Source organism: Hydra viridissima, unplaced genomic scaffold, assembly GCF_058129835.1.
Source record: "Hydra viridissima isolate aposymbiotic clone 2 unplaced genomic scaffold, HvirCarnegie_v1 scaffold_1, whole genome shotgun sequence".
Taxonomy (NCBI): domain Eukaryota; kingdom Metazoa; phylum Cnidaria; class Hydrozoa; order Anthoathecata; family Hydridae; genus Hydra; species Hydra viridissima.
Genome location: NW_028324300.1, coordinates 18,598,474 through 18,623,151, shown reverse-complemented (window position 1 = coordinate 18,623,151; position 24,678 = coordinate 18,598,474). Strand labels below are relative to the sequence as shown.

The 24,678-nt window shown below is 28.9% G+C and overlaps 2 protein-coding genes and 1 pseudogene across 6 annotated transcripts; all 3 read right to left on the bottom strand.

Moving 5' to 3' along the window:
* Positions 1-4,233: 4,233 nt before the first annotated feature.
* On the bottom strand, positions 4,234-6,624 carry LOC149893739 (uncharacterized). 3 transcript variants are annotated; one of them, XM_090068884.1, is made up of 8 exons: positions 6,203-6,595; positions 5,864-6,072; positions 5,604-5,651; positions 5,424-5,513; positions 5,189-5,291; positions 4,952-5,115; positions 4,564-4,720; positions 4,234-4,425 (listed from the first exon to the last, which is right to left on the bottom strand). In XM_090068884.1, the coding sequence occupies exons 1-8, from the start codon at positions 6,387-6,389 to the stop codon at positions 4,304-4,306; spliced, it is 1,080 nt and encodes a 359-aa protein (XP_089925010.1). In that variant the 5' UTR covers positions 6,390-6,595; the 3' UTR covers positions 4,234-4,303. The 3 variants fall into 3 exon arrangements, with proteins under 3 accessions (XP_089925010.1, XP_089925015.1, XP_089925025.1); XM_090068899.1 differs by lacking the exon at positions 4,234-4,425 and having other exon boundaries at positions 4,581-4,720; positions 4,948-5,115; positions 6,203-6,624; XM_090068889.1 differs by lacking the exons at positions 4,952-5,115; positions 5,189-5,291 and having other exon boundaries at positions 6,203-6,586.
* Positions 6,625-6,745: 121 nt separating this feature from the next.
* Positions 6,746-11,013, bottom strand: LOC149893738 (uncharacterized). 3 transcript variants are annotated; one of them, XM_090068866.1, is made up of 2 exons: positions 10,998-11,013; positions 6,746-8,947 (listed from the first exon to the last, which is right to left on the bottom strand). In XM_090068866.1, exon 2 carries the CDS (start codon positions 8,546-8,548, stop codon positions 7,016-7,018), a length of 1,533 nt encoding a protein of 510 aa, XP_089924992.1. In that variant the 5' UTR covers positions 8,549-8,947; positions 10,998-11,013; the 3' UTR covers positions 6,746-7,015. The 3 variants fall into 3 exon arrangements, with proteins under 3 accessions (XP_089924992.1, XP_089924987.1, XP_089924997.1); XM_090068861.1 differs by lacking the exon at positions 10,998-11,013 and adding an exon at positions 9,419-9,558; XM_090068871.1 differs by lacking the exon at positions 10,998-11,013 and adding an exon at positions 9,208-9,224.
* A 10,795-nt stretch (positions 11,014-21,808) lies between these two features.
* LOC149893737 (uncharacterized) lies at positions 21,809-22,573 on the bottom strand (annotated as a pseudogene).
* Positions 22,574-24,678: the final 2,105 nt, after the last annotated feature.

Below are 24,678 nucleotides of genomic sequence, written 5' to 3'. Positions count from 1 at the left end.
TAAAAACAGACCCTTAATCTGAAACCAACTTGTGTCAAAAAATGCCTTTTATTTTGAAACACCACGGCTTGCGCTAATCAATAATCACTGGTTTGTTACCCATTCTTCTCCTTTCTCTTAGCTTTTCGACCCACACATCTGCATCTCTTGTATATGCCTCAATAAAATTGTTAGCTTCTCTCCAGTCCAGAACAGGTAGGATTTGTTGTCTTTGTTTCGTTTCTGACAGCCATTAAGGGAACTTGCCTGCCCCAATTCATTTTTGTCATGCTCTAACAACCATTTTTGATCAATCTAATTCTGCTGTTCTTTTTCATAGTCTGGTTTAGGGCATGTTGGTATTCCGTACTGTGCCACTTTGTTACACAACCCGTCGGGGCTTTCTTCATCTCACCATTTCCATTTGACTCTCCAATCAACACTATTAAAAACTGCTTCATGATCTTTTTTTTTAATTTCAATTTTGTTGACTTAGTCTTTATTTTGTCCCTAAATAATTCAACCTAAACTTCGCTTTTCCTAATTGAGGAAAGAAAATTCCTCCTAGTAACTTAATGGAACTCATTCCGAGCAACATATCAACTCTAAATGGTTGGAAATCCACTAGAGTCACAATCGCTGATTGAATACACTGACGAACCTTCCTTCAAACGTTACTACTTTTTAAGTGTATCTACGTTGACTTTTGGGCAGGAACTTATTATTTAAAGTTGTCTTAAAACATCCTGTGCCTACCATTGCTGTCGCTACCATACCGTTAACTTTAAACGAATAACATATAATGCGCTGATTCTACTGTTGTTCAGGAGCAAGATAGCGCAGATTCCTTGCTCCTTCACTCGTTTCCCTGAAGTTTCCAATATTTTGATGCAATGCGTCCTTCCTCACCACATTTAAAACATTTAAAGACTTTCGGAGACAAGTTCTTTCCAATTTGGTTCAAACATTTGCAGTTGTAACATACTAAAGCAGTTTTTGTGGCATGACGTCTAGATACAGCACTAGCAGCATCACTATCAATAAAATTTACACAGTTCAAAGCAGTTCTTACTTTGGGTAAACAGTTCGTATGCTGTCTAGGCATCTACAGTAAATGCTGTTGATACCACAAACTCGAATTCTGCTGCATCTTTTTTTATCTTTGTTTGTGAAAGCATCGTACACTGCATAAGGAGCTCCTCTGAGAAGAATCGAAAAACGTATTTCAAGCTTTAGATTGTGAATTTCAGTGCATTCATTTTCGTTCATTGCACCCAAACAGCAGCATCTGAAGTGCCATCATATGTTTCAAAGATACTAAGAAGTCTTAAAATTGTTTCCATGGCCCGGTTAACTTGTAGATTTTTTTTCGCTACAAGCAAATCAATAAATCACATTAATCCTTTCTCCTGACAAAAACCTGTCTTAACAATATTTCTCGTTTCTTTTCCGTATACTTTTCCAAAAAATATCCCTAAAAAACTGTCATAAAAAAACCGCACAGACATATTTTATGACAATTTTTAATGGTAAAAATTATTAGCTTCATAACGTCATTATACGTTCCTGCAGAAACAGATGTCAAATCATCTGTTGCAGCTCAAAAAATAATCTTTTTTCTCATTTTGAAATCAAAAACAATAACCTTTTTAATTTAAATGAAAAAACAAAAAAAACAAGAAAATTAGTTTGGCGGTCATCATCCGTCCTTGTGAGGCTGTAATATAAATCTAACTACAGATACAACACATCTTTATTCACAAAATATAACTAGAAGAGAGAATAAAAAAGGTAATATGCCAATAACTAAAAATTTTAAATGATATTTCAATCAATTTTGAATTGTAATGATATATATATATATATATAGCAGAATGAAATAGACTATGCACTCTTTATGTTTGAAATGGCATTGACATTGCAACAAAATATTACCTCATTTAAACGCAACTAAATTTTTTTTTTCGTAAATCAACTTTGAAATAAACAACACGAGTGTTATTTTAAAGACTCTGCAATTTTTAAATTAAAAAAAACTGTTTTAATTTGTTTGAAGAAAGATTAGTTCGACACTAAATTAAATAACAAAGTTGTGTAAAAAACTTTTCGAAATGGTGTCTGCGATTGCCCATTTAAATATTTTATTAAACAGTCAAAATACTAAAAGCTCTTACAAAAAGCTTAAATTATAAAATTTCTTAAATTTTAATAAAGGTTAAAATAATTTTAACTCACCAGTTCAATCAAATCTGTAAAAGTATGAAGTCAGTCTTGTACAGCTACTTCTTGCTTATAAAAGCCACAGAAAAAAAGTTTGGGGTGTTCTTCCAGAAATATTAAGCTGCAGAGAGAAAAAAGTATTTAAAAACAAATTGTACATCAGTGGAAATAATTCACAACTTAGTCTTCCAATAATTATTTTCAATAAAACAATAAAAAGAAATTAAGGAAAACATTAGTTTTGTTACGACTTTAAAATTATTTGACTGTCGACTAAATCGATTAATGTATTAAATAAATTTTGAGAGCTATTTTTTTTTGAGAAAGCACCTAATGATATTTTAATGTTCAACAGTCAAATAAATTTTTTCTTATTCAAAAGTTTTAAATAAGAATTTTTCAGTGTATAACGCATTACCGAAAAAATAAAAAAAGAACTTTACCAATTGTCTTTAAAAAATAAATACTAAATAAACTTAAGTACTGATTTTTATTATAAACATTATTATTCATTATGTTAAAATAAAAAGTTTATAATGAATGTTTTTTTTGAAAAAGTTGAGAATTTTTACCCGGAGTTCAAAAGTTAAGTTTAAAGATTGTTGTATTTACATTTATAATCTTAATAACATGCTTTTATGATCAATGCTTGTGTTTAAGTCAATTGCATGTATTATAAAACTCAATTATATGCATAGCAGTAGTTGCAATAATAATAGTATTGATAATTATAATAATAATACTAATAATACTAATACTAATAATAATAATAACAATAATTAGATTATGTTGTAAAAAGTTTAACTTCAAGTATTTTTTGAAATCGAACACAAAAAATAAATAGCAAAAATGAAAAAATTTTTTTGCTTTTTCATGTTTAAGGGCTATTTTATTGAAATAGTAATTAAATTTAAAATGATTATTAAATATATCAGAGAGAAAAATCAATCAGAAAGACAAATAAAAGATTTGAAATGTTCAAAATGTTGTTGTAAAGTTTTAAAAGTGCTTACTAAAATGCTTTGCTAACTGTAATCTTATTTTAGTTTGTTTCAACTTTTCAACTGAACAATGATGAATTTTAAATATAAAACTCCAAGAGATCAAAAAAGAACTGGTGATTGATTGAAATGAATAGTTTTTGCATTAACGAAAAAATTACAAAAATATTAATAAAAAAATAATATATTATTGAGTAACAGTTGGATTTGATACAAACAGCGTAATCATTTCCAATAACCAACAATCACCTTTTTTTAAATCAATTTTTGGAACCAAGTTTGAATCAAATTCAATACTAGGAAAAAAAACCTGGTAATAAACCTGCAGATATTCATAAGATCAATTTCACTGATGTCCAAGCAAAATTAAAGAAAGCTCTATATTTTGATCGATTGAGTACTGTAAAAAAAGAGAAAGTACAGCGCTAATTTTAAAATAACAACTATATTGAAAAATACTTTTAAAAAACATTTCTTCCCGACAAGAAAGTTTAACGTGGGCCATATATGGCAATTGCATGTTAACCATATATTTCCCACTCTCCTTTATGGGATGGCGCTGATGCGTCCCATATGTGGCTTTAATGTTTATAGCAATAAAACCACACTAAATAAGAACAAATGCCACTCTTAATTTGTGCGCAAAAGTTCAAATGGCCCACGCGTGGGAAGCATTTGCTAGCCATATCATTACCACACTTCTTAATGGGATGGCTTTAGTGCGGGCCATATGTGGGTTTAATGCTTATAGCACTAAAACCACACTAAATAAGAACGAAAGCCACACTTCACCTGTGCGCAAAGGTTCATCTGGCCCACGTGTGGGAAGTATATATTAGCCATATATTTACCACTACTCATTATGGGATGGCGTTGGAGTGGCTCACGTGTGGCAATAGTACTTATATCGCTCAAAACCACTTTCAGAACGAAAGTACACTAACTTTTTACATGAAATCTGATATATATATATATATATATATATATATATATATATATATATATATATATATATATATGAAAAATAATATGCTTCTTGCTTTTTGTTATAAATTTATTTACAAACATTTTATTTATTTACAATAACTTTTCATTAAATTTATTTATTCATTCTTCTCTCGATGCATACGTCTACCACCACGATCTGCTGAGTTATGCAGTGAAGCGGTGATGGCTTCATTGACATCTTTGTCTGTAGCATTTTTGCAATGCCTTCGAACAGCAACTAAAATCAGTTTATTATTATTTATTATTTCGATTATACAAAAAATTAATTAATTTATTAAGGGTTAATGTCAACTTTATCAATAAGTACTTGTACTTGACAAACGGTTAACTCTAACGGAATAGCTACTTTGCTTACTTGCAATAAACTTTACAAAAGCCTCAATTGAATATTTGTTTGAGCGTTTCCCAGTACGACAACAACTCATCTGTAACTCATCAGTCATGAAAACATTCAAAATGTTTCGTACCGTATCAGATATATACTTTCCACCTGCTGTTGCTAGCCAGTTAATCTACATTCAGAAAAAGAAAGTAAACAATTTAAAAGTACACAAAGGTGTATAAACACATACATAAATATATATAAGTGATTACTAAAAAATAAAATTTATATATGAATTCAAATTATATAAAAAAATTGTATTATCTAAACAAAGGTTAAATATTCGAATTTTTAATTTTTCAATGGATGCAACCGGAGTTTTTATTAAAAAGTTTTTCAATAATATTTAAGTACAACTTGCAAAAAGTGAGGCCATTTCTTCATCCTGGCATTGCAACAAAACAGCATCTAACTCTTCTATGCTGCTTGATTTCGTAAAAAAACTTTCTTCAGTATGACCAATTGGCATTCGCTCTATCAAATGTTTAATCTCTTTTGTCGCAGACGTTACAGATTTTACTAAATCTAATCAAATCGAACTGTTATAAGTATTTAAAAGATAGACAAATTAATATATGTACTTTAAAAGATTTTTCACCTTTAAGTAAATTTTCAATGGAGGACAATCGGTATTCAATTGACTGTCTGATTGGTGTAAGGGTGTTAGTGGAATTTTTGGTGTATGGCATTGGCAAGAACTCCTGATATAATTTTAAAAAAAAATTCTACTTTACTTACATTTATGCATATTTAAATTTAATGATCTTCAATTATAATTATTCTACTTAACAGCAAACTTGTAATTACTAAAATAAAATTTACAAAAATCTTACTGAAGGTAAATTTATTTCATCAGGATCATTTAGTAATGACACAAAGCTTTGACTAGATTTTCCTTGGTGTTGCATCTCTCGAAAAACATTCTAATCATATATCAAAATTAAATGTCTAATAATAACATTAACAAATTTTAACTTATAGTATTGCTATCAAGCAACATGTTTAATACTTACAGCATGATGTGGTATTGGCAGTAATGGTTGGCTACCTGGTGTTGATGTCTAAAATATTTTATGCTAATTATTAAAATCTAGTAAAACTTTATCTAATTTAAGAAAATAAAAATTTGTTGATTGTAATCAACAAGAGTAAGCCATGTTTAAATAAATATTTTCGTTTCCACATTTAAAATAATTATTTAACATTTTTTTCATTAACGTAAGCAAGTTAATGAAAAAAACTTGTTTTTAATAAAGTCACTTTATAAGCTTACAGAAATGACAGCCTGCTGAAGAGATGTAGGCCTGTTGAAATCAGAATCATCTTCACTAGACATATTGCCATGAATTTGAGAAGCAAATAATGAAGGGGATAATCGTTTTGATGTTGTCTTCCTACGACATGAATTACCTTCATATTCTGAAGCAAGATCACTTGTTTCTTCAGATATTTTTAACTTTTCTAATGCTCTTTCCTCACAGTCTGTAACAAAGTAGTCAAAGTAATACAAAGTAACAAAAATGTGAGTTGATTGTGCATTAAAGTAATATTAATAAACCAGGTATAACTTAAACGCACACACACACACAAACACACATATGTGTGTTTTTACCTGCAGTAGATAAAATTCGTATTTTGTATCTTTCCCGATCTTTATTGGGAATCTGTCTCTTCCGGCGCATTCCTTTTAATGAAGTCATGCTACATTTTGGCCACATACACTCGCTGTTTCCATTAAGCCATTCCTTTGGAACATACTCCACAGTATTGTCGTTAAGGAAATGAACAATATAAAACATATCTTTACACTGTAAAAAATATAAATAATATAAACTATTTGTGCATATTATAAAAAACTCTAGGAATTAGGAAAGATAATTTCAGTAAATATCGTTTTGGGCTGGCACAATATTTACAGGGTATTTGCCACCCTGATGACACTATGTTTACAATAGAATTACCATAATTCAATAAAAAAAATTTTGCATAAGTAATAGTAGTAAAACAACTATATAAATTCCCAATACTTGCTAGGACTATAGCAATATAAATTAACAATATCAAGTAAATAAAAAATAGGTAAAACAACTCATATTTTTCTATATATAATTATTTCATAAAAAATATCTTTATTACGTAGATATAAAATTCATAAGAATGCCTATAAAAAAATAACACTAAAAAACTCATAAAAAAATTAAACATCTTTTACGCAACTGATATAAATTGGTTATACAACTAATTATGTAACAAACTGTTTTTTAAAATTAAATACAAAATTTAAAAACTAGATAAAAGTCATTTTTCAAGATTTAAATTGAAGACTATAAGTGCTAAAAGTACAAATGTCTTCAATTGTTAAACAGTTCAAAATTTGATGCTGTTCAAAAACTAATAGTTTATATAAATAATTCTGGTATTTTGATCAATAACTAAACAATTTATTAGAAGCAAATGGAATAATGTAAAATATACTATTCTCACAAGGAATACACACACATTTGTTAATTATTGAAACATTGCATACATTACTATTTGAGTGTTTATACAAACCTATATGCATAAATGAAGAAGGATATGGATGGGAATACACGTCTTCATATAAAGTCATTACATTTCCATTACACACAACATCGGTAACAAACGAAGTAACACATACTATTCCAGAAGAGGTGAGATATATATTGTCTGGTGAATGTGTAGATAAGTAAAATAAGTTATTGCAAGATGGCGATAATGTTTTGAAAATTGAACTTCTAATTACATTATTGATGCACTGTTTGAGGCAATTGGTGTTGGAATTAATGGTCTTTTTAATATGCCTTAATTTATTCTCAAAAGGAAATGATGACCAAAAGTCAAGTGGACCAAGGTTTTTTACAAACTCATCTAAATGTAAAAGACAATGAATGTTATACACTAAATTACCTTTACCATAATGATCTGCAAACGTAGTAACAAATTTCTTCAAACACCAGGAAATGTTATCCATAATTGGTAAAAAATCTGATCCAAGCATATTGAATGCTGCAAAATGGAGAAGCATAGTATGAGCATAAACACTGGGATGCAGAAAAGATCTCATGACTAATGGTGCCAAATAAATAAAAAAAGTTCTAAATTCAGTTGCTTTCCATCGGTCCATCTCAACCAATGGTCTCACTTTTCTGTGTTTAAATTCTTTAGGCATGTGTTTCCCATTTTCAACGATCTTATTTGATAAAGCAACTCGATTAGACGGTGGTATGCGAAATGAACCTTTGTACACACATGTTGAAGAAACCCATAAAAACAAAAGTTTTCTGAACACACCTTCACATAACAGATGCATGTACTCAGCTGGCACACAAGTAACAGGAGGTACAATACTACCAATTGCCGTCATTTCCTTTTGGTGATCTTTTTCTTGAAAATTCAAAAACTGTTGATCAGTTCGAGCAGGAGCATCATGATTATCAAAAACAACCTTTCCATTAATATAGCTACCAGTTAATCTGCAATACTCACACCCATTGTATCCATTAAAATACTTTATACCCTTTATAAATGCTCTTGCCGGAGCATCACTTACAATACAAAAAGCTCTAATAAGATACCTCTGTCCTGAAACTACAATTGGGTATTTTAAATTGTTCAAGTTTTCTACAATCCCTGAAAAATATTTATTCAGGTCATTCGGTTTATTTGTGCCAAAATAAAGAGATACAATGAAAGGCTCAAGGCAAGTACTTTCATTAACTTTTGCTAAAATAGGCCAAAATGATTTAGAGCAGGATTTGAATAAAGGCATCCCATCGATATTAAATGTTAACGTGATAAGTGTAGAATGAAAATGAGTAGCTTCAGCGCAAAGTAAATTATATCGATCTGAACTTATCCTAAAGCTTTGCAAACCAGATTCTATATACCTAATAAGTTCAGTTTCTAGGCCAAAGTGAACAAATTCTCCACTACCCATCTTTGAGATATTCAAATGGGTCGAAGAACATTTTAAAAGTGTTTTACATGATTTAGGTAACTCCGGATGTTATGTTATAAGAATTTTTAACAAATCATCCAATGCTTTATTTTCAACATTGTATTGAATTGCCCAAACACGAATTTCCTCTAAAAGTGACTTATTTGTAATTTCTTCTGAGCTTGTATCTATGATACTTTCAAAAGAACGATAACTACCAAGGTTAATGCTATTATTGCTACTTGCTTCTAACGAAGAACTCTTGGGCTCTTCTTGATCGTAACTAACAACAACCTCATGAATTGCAGCATCTTCCTGAGCTTTTTTGTAAAAAGTATCAACTTCTTCATTAATGACAAGCCTTTTTTTCTCCTTTGACAGCCCACTCCATTTTTTATCCTTTAAGAAATATTATGATACAGAAGTAATTAAAAATAAATTGTATTTTAAATGTATTTTATACTAAAAAAATGTAAATAAATATGAGTATATATATATACATAATATACATATAAATGTATATATACAATGTATATATATATATGCAATGTATATATATATATATATATATACATACATATATATATGTTTATATATATATATATAAATATATATATGTTTAAAAGTCTATATTTATATATTAAATTAATAGTTGATACCTATTAAATATAAATAATAATTTAAATATATATTTATATAAAAAGTATCTATATATAATATATATATATATTTATATATATATATATATATATATATATATATATATATATATATATATATATATATATATATATATATATATATATATATATATATATATATATATATAGATATGTAGAAATAATATCAATAGATACAAAGTACGCTTACATTGTTAGCCATTTTATTTAATTCTTTTATTACTATTCCCGCTTCTTTTATGCGATTGTGTAAGATGATTTTTTTTTTCTAGAAATTAAACTGAGATATTTGGAAAAATTATTTTTCTTAGTAATATTTTCCTCACTTCTTTTATGCAATGTGCATAAGGCTGATTTTTTTATTTCTTGAAATAAACTAGGATATTTTTAATAATTTATATTGGATAACAAGCCACAAAAATTGTCATTAAAATACCGCTAAAAGTTATATTGGGTATATATACCCAATATAACTTTTAACAATAATATATTATTAATATACCCAATAACAATAATATATTACCCTTTAACAATAATATATTACCCTTTTACCCCCTTAACAATAATATAATACCCTTTTAACAATAATATATTATTAATATACCCAATATAAATTTTAGCGGTTTTGTAATGCAAATTAGAGTGTTGAAAATCTATTTAACAAATCAAACTTGCATTACAAAACCACCTGAACATAAATATATATATATATATATATATTAATATATATATATATATATATATATATATATATATATATATATATATATATATATATATATATATATATATATTATAACCGTCCTGAGGCAGCCGCTCCAGGCCTCGCGCTTAGCAAGGTCTCCTAAGCACGGCCGTACCGAACGACAAAGACGTGGGGGGGGGGGGGGGAAATGGAAAAAGCGAAATTTACCGACAAGATCTTTTTTTTTTTTTTTTATAGAAGCCAAATTTCAGTTTTAACCGACAGAAGCCATAATTCGTTAAATAAGGGGGCTAATCAGAGTTGCTGTCCCAGGCGGCGTGTCGGCTCTTGGCGGCCCTGCCTATAATAAATTGAAGAATAAACTTTATTGTTATTATTATAGATTATTTTTTAAAACACTCAGTTCCTTTATAAACCTACAAGAAAATAACAATTTTGTGTTTTGCATCTACACACTACCTTTTTAGACCGTAAGAGCGCCTTAAATAACTACTTTCAAGAAGGCCTCGCAAAAATGTTATTCTCAAGGCCTCGCGTTTTCTAAGGACGGCTCTGATATATATATATATATATATATATATATATATATATATATATATATATATATATATATATATATATATATATATATATATATATATATGTATATATATATTCATTTATTTAATTTGTTGATACCGTATAAACTAAAAAAACACAAATTTGCATTACAAATCCACTTAAACATGTTAACAAAAAAATATATATATTAAATTGATAAGCGTCTGACGTAATAAAATAATATTGCGCTTTTCACAATGGAATGAAGTGATTTATTTTAAAGTTTAAAGCGTGGTATGATGTGGCAAGATAATGAATGGCCCATATCATAACCACATCTATTTTAGCATGTGTTTATTTAAAGAGTATACCGCATTAAGTGGGATAATTATGTGGACCGCATTATGTGTTTCACACGTGGGCCACACTCATCATCAGTTTATATATCAATAAACATCTAGAATATAGTTTCACGCTTTAAATCCACTTATAAGCACTATGGCCACATGTGGCCCACATATACCTTTCTTGTCGGGCAGTCACATGGTTGGAAAATTAAAACAAATATTATGTATTGTCAAAAAAATGACACATTTAAGTAATTTATATTTTTAAACTTCAAATATGAAGTATTAAATTTGTGGTAGTTAATCTTTAAAAAAACAATTCCTCTTACTGCTATACGCTTTAATCAATAAGCAACTTATTTACAACTTATTCATAAAAATTAACACACAGCTTTAAGCCGCCTTTTAGCTGATTGTTTTTTATGTGATGACGTTTTTGCAACTTTGTGTAGTAGAATACTATTTAAACAACCACAAAACTCTAATGAATTTCTTTACAAAGAAGTAATTAACGGCATATATTTAAAGACAAACAAAGTGGTGGATAACTTTCCTCTCTATGTCAATGAAAGAGGCAGAATCAGTTTTGAGTATAATAAAATCATAAATGCTTTTTACTTCATTAACTCGTTTCCTGGAGAAAGTTACTACTTGGGGTTAGGAGATGAAGCAAACATCACAAAAGTAAACGATCCAAAAAATTGGATTAAAAGGGCAGATAATAAGAATCATGTTTTTGGAGTAGTGACTAAATGATTTCAGTATCGCATAGATAAATATGTATATTTAAAAGAAAACTTAACTATTACCTGCACTAACGCTACGGACTGTCTGTTTCGTGATTTGTTCTTTAATTATAACAACCCTCATATAAAGGATCCGCTTAAAGGTTCTTTTACACCGGTAGAGAACTTGTATTCATTTAACCGGCAAGTTTACAAACATTCTAAGTTCAATGCCTCAAGTTTGTATCTTTATTATTTGAATTCTTATTGGTATATCGGGCCGAGCATTACTTCAGATCTAGCATATTGGGCTGTGTTTGATCGTGCACTAAAACCAGAGTTTCTAACAAACACATGGAAAAGTATAATGGGAGGAGTAAAAAGTGGGAGGAGGAGGTTGGTGTAACATTTCAATGTCGAGGTTCAAATAAACCATGCAGCGACGATCGATGCACAATGAATGGTGTATACAGTTTAAATCAACTTAACAAAAGCACTTGCACTTGTTTCTTTAGTTTCACTGGTGACGATTGTAAGAAAAAAGTGAAGTATGCAAAAGTGATGTTGAAGTAGCGAACATTGAAGCTGGCTCGTTAAGGGCTAAATTTTGTTTATCGTATAAGGGCTAAATTTTGTTTAAATTTTATTTGTAGTTGTATCGCGATGTCCTCATGTTTCAATAACATACCTCTGCCCCTATTAAAATGTTTAACCCTCTTTCCAGACTTGAAATAAAAAAATCCTCCCGCCCCTTTTCCTTCTTGCCTCAATACCTCCATGCCTCTTTACTTGCATTTACATTTCTTTTGATATTTTCACATCAAACCTAGTAATAAAATATGCAAAAGCTTGAGAGCATGTCTTAGCTCCCTTTTGCATTATGATAAAAAGCAAATAATTTGTATAAGGACTTAGCTATGTGAATTCATAAAGTTTCACAAATATCAACGAAATGGGCAACCTCATAAATTTGATACATAAAAAATTAGAAATTTTGTTTTAAAACATCAGACAGTGTTCGGAAGTTTTGCTTGAAGAAATGGAAGAGTTTTTCAAAAGAATATTTAAGATAAATTGTGATGGGATGGCTGCTTGCGGTGAAAATCACAAAGAATATGAGTTAAGATAAACACACTCGCAGCCAGACAAAATTATTCAGTAATACGTAAAAGCCACTAAAAAAATGTACTTTTAATGAAAGCCAATAGAAAATTAAGATAATTCTAATTGCTGCTGAGATAAATCTTTATTTAAGTCGGTAAGGCAATCGAGGCACGCATATTCGGTACAAATGTGTAAAAAGTTTGTTTAAATATTTATTGCAAATGCATGAAGAATTCAAAACTACATTTTTGTTTGAAATTTTGCCAAAGTTCGTCTAAACTCAACAAGCTGCAATCTGACCGACGTTCTATTTTGCCGATCATTTAAAATATCTTCTCGCTCTTTCATCCCTTTACAATTTTGTACCATTGTGGTATAAAATTTTTAAACCCACGTCTAATATTTTATTATTTTATTGCATGATCACTTAAGGGAGGATAGTTAAGATGATTATTCTAAAAAGAATTGGCATGCAATATATGAAGCCCTATTTAAAAATGAAGTTATGGTACTGCCAAAGATTTTAACTCTCCGAAGCATCGTGCAAAAGAAAAGATTCAAAACTTTGAAGTTTTAAAGGTCATGCAGGCACTAAAGTCACGTGGTTATTAACGTGAAGACTTTGCATGGAGACATAACTGTTACCTTAGAAATTGTGAGGGTGGGGTTTTTTTAAATTATTTATGTTAAATATTTAATTCAGTTTTTGTTATTGTTTAGTTAATGAAGGCAAGGGTTAGGGGAAGGCTTGGGTTTAGAGTTATGTGGATTAGGTATGTATGAGGTTGGGAACAAGGTTGATGGTCTGGGGAGTACTTGGTTAGGTAAGGGCGAGGTTCGTGAATAGTTTGGTTATGAATGGGCAAGGTTTAATATAAAAGGGCTAAACTTGTATTCGTCGTCCTCAGTATATTTTATAATATAATAAAACTCAACAAATTTTCTATTAATGTGTAATGGTTAGCACTCTTATATTTTTAACTTTTATATAATACAAATAATATTCGCTTACGTTTCTTGCAGTGTTCAATAATGTTTATATCAATTACTCCTCTTTCTTTTATATCTTCTTTTTATTACAAATATCTTTTCTTTAATTAAATCTTTTGGTTATTCAAACAACCATCAATCAATATTAAAATCTTCTTCTTTTCTTCCTTTATTCAACTACTTATTAAACTGCTAATAAACTGCTTATAAAGCTGCTTGTTCATCAAAGTACCATTCTTATCACAAAATTCTCTTTTTCCTTTTTTTAAAATTTTTTTTAAAACTTCCTTAAAACTTTCTTTTTAAAAATACGTCTTCCTTCTCCTTTTAAAAACTCTTCTCCCAACTGTGTAAAGAAACGACCGTACTCATCAGTCGCTCTAATCCCTCTAATTCCTCAAACTTTATTTTTATAAAATTTCATAGTTTTGTTTCGGTTGCGATTTTTATTCATCTTTTATTTATGCGGCAGTTCTTCGCATTTATATCTCCGTTCAGTTTATGTACGTATTTGTATCGCGTTGTGTTCTATTTCAATAGAATAATGCACTTAAACATCACTTTAAAAATGTACTTTTACTGAAAACCAACAATAAGTTGAAATAAAGGTAATTGCTGCTGGGGTATATGATTTTGCCGATTGTTCGGCCGACTCAAAAAATCAACAAAATGGCCGCTCGTTCGGCCATACGATTTTTTAATCTGGATAAATTTGGCGGTATGATAATTAATTTATGCATTTATAGTTGTTTATAATACATACACACTCCCCGACAAAGTTTTAAGACTCCCTCATTTTTTTTGTGAATAAAAACAACTTGCAAAAGTAATAACGTAGTTTGAATGCTCTTTATACATATGAAACAAATTGAAATGCGAAAAACTTTTAGCATTTAAAGTAAAAGAAGTGTTTGAATTTTTTTTATTTTTTAATAATAAAATTTTAAGACTAGTTTAGTTTCTTTCTTTATTAAAAGTGAGTTGGTTCACCATTGCATTTTATTCCTTTAATAACTTTATTTGACATAGAATAAATAAAATATTTGATGTCTAAAATAACTTTATCCCAGCATTCTTTAATTTTTTCTTTTAACTCATTGATATTATTAAACCGCTTTCTGTTTGCATAAACCGAATGAACTACGCTACTCCATATATTTTCGATGAATTAAAGTCTAGGCTATACGGAGAGCATTGCAAAATATTGATTTTCTTTGCTTTTAATTAACTTTTTGTACGAATTTTTTTTTCTACTTATAATTTTAAAGCATAGTAACAAATTTTTTTTAGTTATTCATACATATCTAATAAGTTATTATTTGTTAGAAAACAAATTTTCTTAAAGTAGTTCTAAATGGCTTTCAGAATCTTAGAACACTTACAATTAATACGGTCATTGATTTTCTTTTACTTCTAAAAACTGCTAAAGCCATGCAACTATTACCTATAAAAGTACGCCTAAATAAAAGTTTCTTTCCTCTTCAATCATGCCAATAATACTGATAACCATCACATCCATTTAAGTTAAACTTCCTTTCTATACACTTGACAGCACCATTCCTATCTAACCTTGTTTCAATCAAATATCTGGCAAACTCATTTTTAGTTTTTTTTTGTTTTTTTTTAAATATGCTGGTTTCCTCTTTAGTCTTTTTAAGATTATTAAATGAATTGGATTTGATTCTCATTGAATAGCACGAACACTTGCAACTGATGATAAATCAATTTTCATCTTCTCAGCTTTGATTGTTGAACTGCTTACTAACGTAAAAAATATTGATGAGCTTGCTTAATATATTTTTACGGCCTTTGTCTTCTTTATCACATTTCTATCTTTTCCTTGAGACAATTATGAACAATAGACTTTCATCTGCTTATACTTTTTTATATTCTCTTTAACTTAGAATTTTCAAAAAAACGGGATCAAAGTAACCACGCTTGTTTAAGTGATTTCAATGGCTTTGCCCGTGTTTTAATTTAACAAGATAATTTGAAATGAGTAAAATTAAAAACTCATAGTAAGTTCAACTTCTATTAAAGTTGTTTAAAGAAAAATAAAATCTGAAATGTGTTTTAAAAAATAAATGTGGTTGAAAATTTTGTTGTTTTAGAAATATTCCTAATTTCAATTTTTTAAATATGTATTTCTGTAAGTCCAATTTTTTTTGTAATTCGTGCATATGTAATAAGTTATTATTTGTTAAAAAAATATACTTAAAAATAGAATTTCAATAAATTTTGACGCGAAAATGTATTAAGCTTCCACAGTTTCCCAAAATTAGGGGTTAACCTCAATTTCTGTTTCTGGAAAAGCCCAAGTCTGTACCTCCTCCACCATATCCTAATGATGAAGTAAGATAAAAAGTGTTTCGTTAATTGGTAAAAGATGCGGAATGCTACAAGTATTTATAATGGCCTTACTTTATTATCAATTATATTGAGAATGAAGTTAGACCATTGTATATACTAGTAGTGTTTCTCACACATGCACCCATCCAATAGTTACAATTCATGAATTATTGAAAGAGGTTAAAGTTCTAACAACTTCTTTTCACAAAACATATTTATATTAACTTTACTTCCAAAAAGACTTTTAACATATAACAATATATTGCTGTTACTCGTTTTCTTCTTTTTTTACCTAATACTACATGTAACGCGACATCAATTGAATACCAGCAAAGGGCTTACAAATTTTCAATAAATTGTAAATGCAATCCTCCTCGAAAACTTTCGCGGAGATTCGCTGAGCCAAATTTCAGTCAATTGCTTCTCTTGTTAGAGAAAATAAAGTATAATGGCAATAATAAAAACATTTTCGGAAGGATCCCAAGAGGCTTTTGTTATTGAAACACGTTTTCTTCTTTCAGCAAATTTCGCAACTTTAAACAAGAAAGTACGTAATATCAAAGTATACTATTTTTTTAACAGTTTTGATACCACCAATGATTTTCTGATACCACCAATGATTTTCTCTCACATCTCTCAATCTTTCTAGTCCTTATTATTTGTATACATCACGGTCAAGTCCATCCAATCTATAAAGCTCTAGTAAAAAAAACCTGCAATAGAAAATTATTATGATTATTTCCTAATTCTTGAATGAAAAGAGCTGAATATAATCTTTACATCGTGAATGCAAGCAATTCTCTATTCTTTAAGTAAATATACAAAGATTTTTTTCAAACAAATGAGCTTTTCATCAGATAAATTTAGATTTATTTAAAACTATCCTGCTACTTTGTTGTTATCATGCAATAGGGAATCAAAAAAGTCGGGTTTGTTTGTAAATTTCTTAAGGGCTTGATGATCATTTTGTGATTGATATACTCATAATCATTTTGATTGACAATTAGCCATAGATTTACAATATCTTAGTATATATGTTTTTAGAGTGGGCTAAAGAAACGTGTCATGTCTTTGTCAATGTCCTGATTAACGTCAATGGCATGGAAAGAAGTTAATTTCTTGCAAGCACCTTTAAAAATCTAAGTCCTATTGATGGTAAGTTGACTTAAGAGTTGTAGTTAATGAGACCTTTATCTTTGCCACACTCCATGTTGGAATGACCCCTTTCAGGAAAGATAGCAATTAATAGAATCAATCTTTTCTGATGCTGAATTGTAACTGACCCTACACGACCTCTGACCCTCTATTATTTCTTTATATATATTTTTTTGTTATTGTAAGCGAAAGCGTAACGAAGATTTGTAACGAAGACTTGCAGGAACCGTTTTATATCTTGGTGCAAAAATTTCCCATGAAAAAAGAGATGTGGTATCAGTAGCCTTTCCTGGCGTTTCTTTTTGTTCCCAAAAATTGTTGGAGGTTGTTATTTATTTAATACTTCATGAGGGAAATTAGATTTATGAATAAAGATCTTTTTGTGTTGGGAAAAGTTTTTGTAGGGCTTTATAAGTTTTTATAAATTTTTTATTTATCAATTATTAAAATCTATGCAAAAAAACTTGGAAAGGAAAAAATTCATAATCAGCATTTTGAAGTATGATATGGTTTTGAAGTTATTTTAACAATATGCATGAAAGGGCTACCTTGTCCCAATAATATCCCTTTTCGATCATGCAAGTTTTCTTTCTTACTTAAAAATAATCCATCGCATGCGTCATGAAACTCTTTACCAATTTCATCTTGGTGAGAAGTCGTGGTCGCTCGCTTACCAAAGTATACGTTGGTGAGCAAGGGATCTCATATTGCTGTTTTCAATCTTCATGATTCAGACGAATACTCACAGTTCTACTGGACTGAATAGCGTCTTGTATTTTTTCTTTCGACCATAAGAAATTATAAATGTTACATTAATGTATTTCATTAAATATATAGCTTTTACATTGAAAATATTTTAATGACTGTTCCTTGACATTTGCTGCTGGATATCATTATCAATTAATGAATGTTCATAACTTCTTTAAGTACGTATACAAATGTCCATGTGATGTAGGACTGTCAGTGTGTTGTGCCTATATGGAAGAAGCGTGGTAGGAGAGTCAGACTTTTCAATAACAATTGTTAACTCATAAAGTAATAATAATACTGCCTTAATCAAATGCAAACAAAAATAAAATACTTATGACTGGTTTTTCTTCTCTTACTTATTTTCCTTTATAATTATTCTCAACAATTTCTCATCAATCTATATTCTCTTAATATTAACTTATACAAATAACAATGCATTAATACAGATAATAACGCATATTTAAAGTCACTCAAATATCTTTTCTTACCAACTCTTCCTATAATGTTCCCTTTTAAGTTTCCTTAAATTCTTCTCATAAAGTTTTCTTTAAATCTTCAAAATTTCTATTCTCATAAGATCCCCAATAAATTCTCTTAAAACTCTCTTCTCATAAAACCCTCTTTAAAAATCTCCAAAATTCTTTTCTCTCATTAGGAGAATTACTCAAAATCTCTTAAAACTCTTTCTTAACATATCTTTGAAAACTCTCAATCTAAAGTAAAACTCTTCATCAAATTTTCTCAAAAAAAGCCTTAAAAAGTCAGTAGGATTTTCTAAGCCTTTCCTTTTCTATCTGTCCACAGATGTTAATTTTAATTCTCGTACAAATAATAGATTTCTTTTTTTTCAAGCTCGATCAGTACTTTTGTTTCAACCTTTGAGTCATGGTGTTGTTTAAAACATGTTTTACTAGTTTTCTTTTTATTAGTCTTTGTCTCAGGATTGCTACAGAACTTTCGAGAATATTACAAATTAAACTCATATCATCGAGACCTTACTGACCTTGTTGAAATCTAGAATGGGTCAGTGAAAACCATTTCAGTGATCATTTGGGCCTTAAAATATGTAAATCTCGATTGCTACCAAACACGCTCAATTTCATGGAAAATCAGCGCCGCGTTGAAGTGTGTGAAACAATGGTTTCCGACTATAAAGACAAAATGAAACGCATCAACACTGGAAATGAGACCTGGATCTACACATTCGACCCGGAAACAATTGATCAGTCGTGTGAATACAGTGCCAAAGGTCAGCCGAGACCAAAAAAACCAAAACAAAGCAAGTCAAAAATCAATGTCATGTTGGCAGTTTTCTTTGATTATCGTAGTGTGGTGCATTTTGAATTCTGACAAACCGCCTAAACTGTCAGCAAAGAATACCGTTTGGGTGTTATACGTCATTTGCGTTATGGTGTGAATTTAAAAAAATGGGTTTGTGGAGATACAAGAAACGTGCTATCTACTTAAGGAACTTAATAAAGGATCGTCGTAAGCGTTTTAGTTAGGTTTGCCTGAATAAATTAAAACAACATTTATATTATAACAATAAAAAATGATAAAAAACGAGGAAAGGTATTAGTTAAATAACATCATGTTAATAACAAAAATTTGACTCGCAGAAGACAAAAGGAGGTTGCCAAACTGTCAAAGGCTAGAGTTGCAGTGGTTGTGAAAGGAAAAGACATAGAAACTCATGGTGCAAAGTCAAAGGTCATTTCGATTAAAGGATTATCCAAGTCATGTTTCTGACCTGTCATTAAATTAATTTTCCAAGAGGTTGATTTTGAACCAAATAGATTAGAAAAAAATGATAATTTCGAAATTAATGCCTGTGCAGTTGAAACCGGAACTGAGAGGAATGATGTAATGCTCAGGTCAAATAATAAACGTCCATCTAGACAGGCGGCCCTTGAAGGACAATATCTTACATAATTAAAGATATACTTCGTTGTCAACTCAACAGAGTGGGAGCGTGTTAAAAGTGACATAATTTATTTATTAATGTTTTAGCTTATTATCGCGTTGCTCTCTGCAGACCATTGTTTTTATTTTATATTCTGATGGTATTGCAGTATACTTCCTCTTCCTCTTTCGATCCGGTAAAGCACAAAGTCTTTCGTTATAAAAAGATTTTTTCAGTCTTCAATACTTTACAACCATCTCCATTTTGTTTGTAAGGGTTTATTCATAAAGTTATTACATAGTTGGAATGAGCTAAATTAAAATACACATAGTAGGCACTTCAGTCCATTTTATGATCTCGTAATATAATTAAGCTAAAATGTTAATTTTAATTTTATTGCATTCAAAATGTTAACCTTGTTTTAAAATGGGTTTAACCAACTTTGTAGCATTTCTGGTTGCCAAGAAATTAGCATTTTTATACTACCTAATTTGACATTTTTTTAGACAAAAAAACGCGTTTTTTTATTTTAGTTTTTTTTTAACATTTTTTTTTAGCGTCAAAATTTTACGCAACAACTTTAGGCAATAATCTATCTGTTATTAAACAATATACAAATAAAACAACTTTCAGTTCACAACTAATCTTTAGAAAAAATATATATACAGAAAAAATATATATAGCAGAAAAATATATATACATTAATATAGTCATACACACATTACACATTAATATAGTCATAACTCTATTACAACATTAAATTGTGAAAAAATAAAACACAAGGTTGCCCAATTTTAAATTTTCTTAAATATTATAGATACGATGTTAAAAATATTATAGATCAATATAAACGATATATATCTTTACATATATATATATATATATATATATATATATATATATATATATATATATATATATATATATATATATATATATATATATATATATATATATATTTAAACAATATAAATAATATAGGTTAATATACACGACTAATTTATAATAATATTATATAATTTATAATATATTTATAGTATAATATTACTAATGATATACAATAACTATATATGTAATTTATTTCTAATAAAATATTACTAATAATATATATAACTAGTAGTTATTTCAAATAAATTGTAAAATAGGCTTTTTACAAAACTATAACCTTTCCTTTTTCAAGTTCAACAAGCAATGGAAAAGTCCATACTTGATTTTCCTCAGTCTCATAGACCACTTCAAACAAAGTTTTTTTTAAGTTAGGAGTTGACTTGTTTACTCGAAGAACTTCACCTGTACACCAAAAGTATTTTTTAGCGTCGATTTTCATTATTTTATGTTGAATAAATTTCCCAACAAGATAATTAACATCATTTAGAATGACAGTCAAGATGTTTGTTTTTTGTTGATTTGCTAATTGAGACAGTCTTGCATTCTTTAATTTTTCACTTTAACTCTTCTTTCTCTTTTGCAATCAAAATATCTCGTTCTCTTCTTTCAATAAAAATAACTCTTCTCTCAATGGGCTCTGGAAAAGTCCTTGTTCTAATAACTGATTGTAAATTACTGAACAACTCATAGTTTGTTAAGTCTTTTCGCATACTACCATGCATTTTAGTTTTGTAAAAACATTTAGGTTCACATTTAACTTCCATAACATACCTATAAAAATACAACTGTGCTCTTAATATTTTTTTTGCTTTTAAATGTGTCAACTAACAAAACATATTCATCATCTGCTTCTTTTGAGGTCAACCACACCTTCGTCCTCAATTTTAACAACTCATTAACCGATTTAGCTTTTTTTAAGAAGGCTTTGTCTTCAGCTGTTTTTTTAGCTTTATGCTTTTCAGACAACCTCTGACTCATTTCAAACTTTAATTCTAAATGTGGCACATGATTCAGCAGTATTGAATGCAAAAATATTTTCATAACTAGTACTTAAAACTAACTTTTCGAATGAGTTAATTGTCTTATCAGTTTCTGTTGCAAAGTTAGATAATAAATGCAATTTTCAAAAAAAATTAGACATTTCAATGAAATCTGCTTGCTCGCCTTTTATTAAACCTTCCCAGTTCTTTATAACTTTAGGCAGTAACTTTTTCCTCATATCTTTAAACTTTAATTTAAACAGTGGATTAACTGGCCCAAGATCAGACATGGTAGTTTTAAAAGAACATACAAGGTTAGAAAAATCGTTTTCCTTGCTGCTACTTTCTAAAATGTCACATTAATCATCTAATGTTTTGGTTAACGCATTAATAGTACAATCTGCATCACTGCCAGCCATTTCACATAATCCAAAAGATAAAGTACATCCATTTGTGGTAGTAACTTGGAAGTTTTGAAAATGCCTATGATGTTTAGTGGTACCGTCACTGTGAAGACAATTGCCCGAATTAATTTCTACAGTGTTTATCATTTCTTCTGCAACTTGAAGTTGAGCAAGTGCTAAAGCCTCAGTCATAAATCGAGATTTTGTACTAATTGAGGGAAGCTTCTCTATATCTATCTTTGCTAGTTTTTTTAAAACAATTGTGATAACCTCATTAACTTTGTTCATGCTGACATTCAAAGAAACTAACTCCATAATAACTTCTCTTATATCATTAGAATACCTACCGTTTTGAAATTTTATTATTCTGCGATCATGGAGAAGAGAACTTAAATTAAAATCTTTATTTTCTTTGCTTAATACTCTAGTGTTAGGAGAGTCTGTATCCTTTTCAGGATTATTTAAACTGTTAGAAGAAAAAGTTTCATGTTTATTTACTACCATGCTAAACTTCTTGTTTGCATAATACAATTTTTTGCATGTAATTCTTTTTTCTCATGAAAGAGTGCAACTTTATTGTCACTTTTTTCAAGCTTAACTAACAAAAATTTAACTCTTTTATTAAGATTTTTAATGACTTTATTATAAAAATTTTTTAATTCTTTTATTTCCTTATTTTGTTTCTTTTTTAATTGATGAATCTTTGCTTTATTACTTGCATGTAATAGTTTATATGTCCTTTTAGGGTCGTTAGATGTAAATTTTTTTTTCATATTACTAATACGAACATTAGCAGATTTGAACTTATTTATACAACCAGATGAAGCAAGTTTCAATTTTTTAAAACAGTTTTTCGAGGTTTGTTGGTTCAACTTTCTTTTTTTACCCTTCGTTTCATTTTTTTCACTTGATATGCATAATTCACAACTAGTTTCCGAAATAGGCGGTTTAAAGAGCATCAGCTTATATATATCTCTTCTTTTATTGTTTTTTTTTAACGATTTAAATTTATCTACAACAATTTTAATTTTGTTGTACAAGCTCAAATTATTTTCAGTTACTGAAAACAAACTGGAGAATCGGCTTCTGAAATTCGAGCAAACCATTTTCAAAGATTTATCACTCAAGCATAGATACCAATCATATAATTCTTTATTATTCATTATGATAAGGGTAATTTTATACAAATACTTTATTATACAATTAAATTGTTATATTGTTTTTGCAAATTAGTTGGCGTAATAATTTTTGAAACAATATTAAGACAGACTGAAAGGAAGAAGAGGACGGGATTTAGCAGGTTTTAACTTAGTTTTAAAAATTAAGCTGAATACCCGAATATTAGCAAAAACTTTTAAAGTTATAAAAAGTTTTTGCTAATATTCGGGTAAAATAACTTTAAAGTTTTTTTAAAATAACTTTAAAGTTTTTTTAAAGTTATTTTAGACCAACTTATTTATCACAAAACCAAAAAAAAAAAAAAACAAAGAAAAATAATTATATATTATTTTAAAGGATCTAGCATCCTTTAAAATAATATATAAAGCAAATAAAATAACTTTAAGCTAAAATAATTACAAATACTTAATTGAAACCGCTCCTACAGCCAGATAAACTGATATTGAAAATTCTAGCAGATATTTTATGAAAGATTAATCATTTTACTTTTCGTAAAACGTTTTACTATGGCATAATAGATTAAAAAAATCGGTCTAAGTTTAATCTGAAAAAGTCTTCTTTATATATAAAAAACTTCGCAAATTTTGTCTAGGGAATTGGTCACGTGACTGAAGTGCCTACACATAGAATAAATTTGAATGCTGAAAACATTTAATGTTTAAAAAGATAAACTTTGTTTGAAACTTTTTTATGTTTAACCAACAAAGTTTTAAGGCAATCTTAGTTTTTTTCTTAACTAATTCAATAATTCTATTTGACATTGCACAGTAGTCCAGAATTGTCACATTTGAGGCAAAAATCATATCTTCACCATTTTTGAAGCTAAAACGCTAAAATTTTCGGTGAATATTCATTATACCCTGACCCACAGAAGCAGCTATTATAATGTCCCTCATCATACCTCTGAAGGACACGCCAACGACACGAAACCAAGGACAAATGACACAACGAACAATAAACATGTGACACATATTTCATACTTAATTTTCAATGAACTATTGACTATAAATTAATAGAACATTGAATTGATTCTATTGATTAGTAACCGGCATGTATAATAAGTTTTTGCTCGATTGGATAAATATCATACAAGTGCAGAACACCAAGAACACATAACATAAAACTTACATTTAACAGACTTATTTTAACACTTATATTACGAAAGAATTTTTAACTTAATATTCTCTGGAGAACATGCTTCATTTCAACATAGTGGTAGATTTAGTGTATAGCATAAATAAATTCTAAAATACCACACCAAGGACACATGACATGTGACATGCTTTTTGTAATTACACCTATATTTTTAGATCTATAAGTTAAATTTTTTTTCCATAACACATTTGACTTCCTGGTCGATTAAACAACAAAATCTTCAAGGAGACTAGACCAAGCACACATATTTTATAATTACCTAGACATGAATATTC

Bases quoted from the DNA above. Each gene is read 5' to 3' on its own strand.
- LOC149893739 (XM_090068884.1), bottom strand. From the start codon at position 6,389: ATGTTTTATATTGTTCATTTCCTTAACGACAATACTGTGGAGTATGTT. The intron at 6,073-6,202 runs GTAAAAACACAC...ACTTTGTTACAG, and splicing joins ACGAATTTTATCTACTGCAG to ACTGTGAGGAAAGAGCATTA. The intron at 5,514-5,603 runs GTAAGTATTAAA...ATATATGATTAG, and splicing joins TGCCAATACCACATCATGCT to AATGTTTTTCGAGAGATGCA.
- LOC149893738 (XM_090068866.1), bottom strand. From the start codon at position 8,548: ATGGGTAGTGGAGAATTTGTTCACTTTGGCCTAGAAACTGAACTTATT.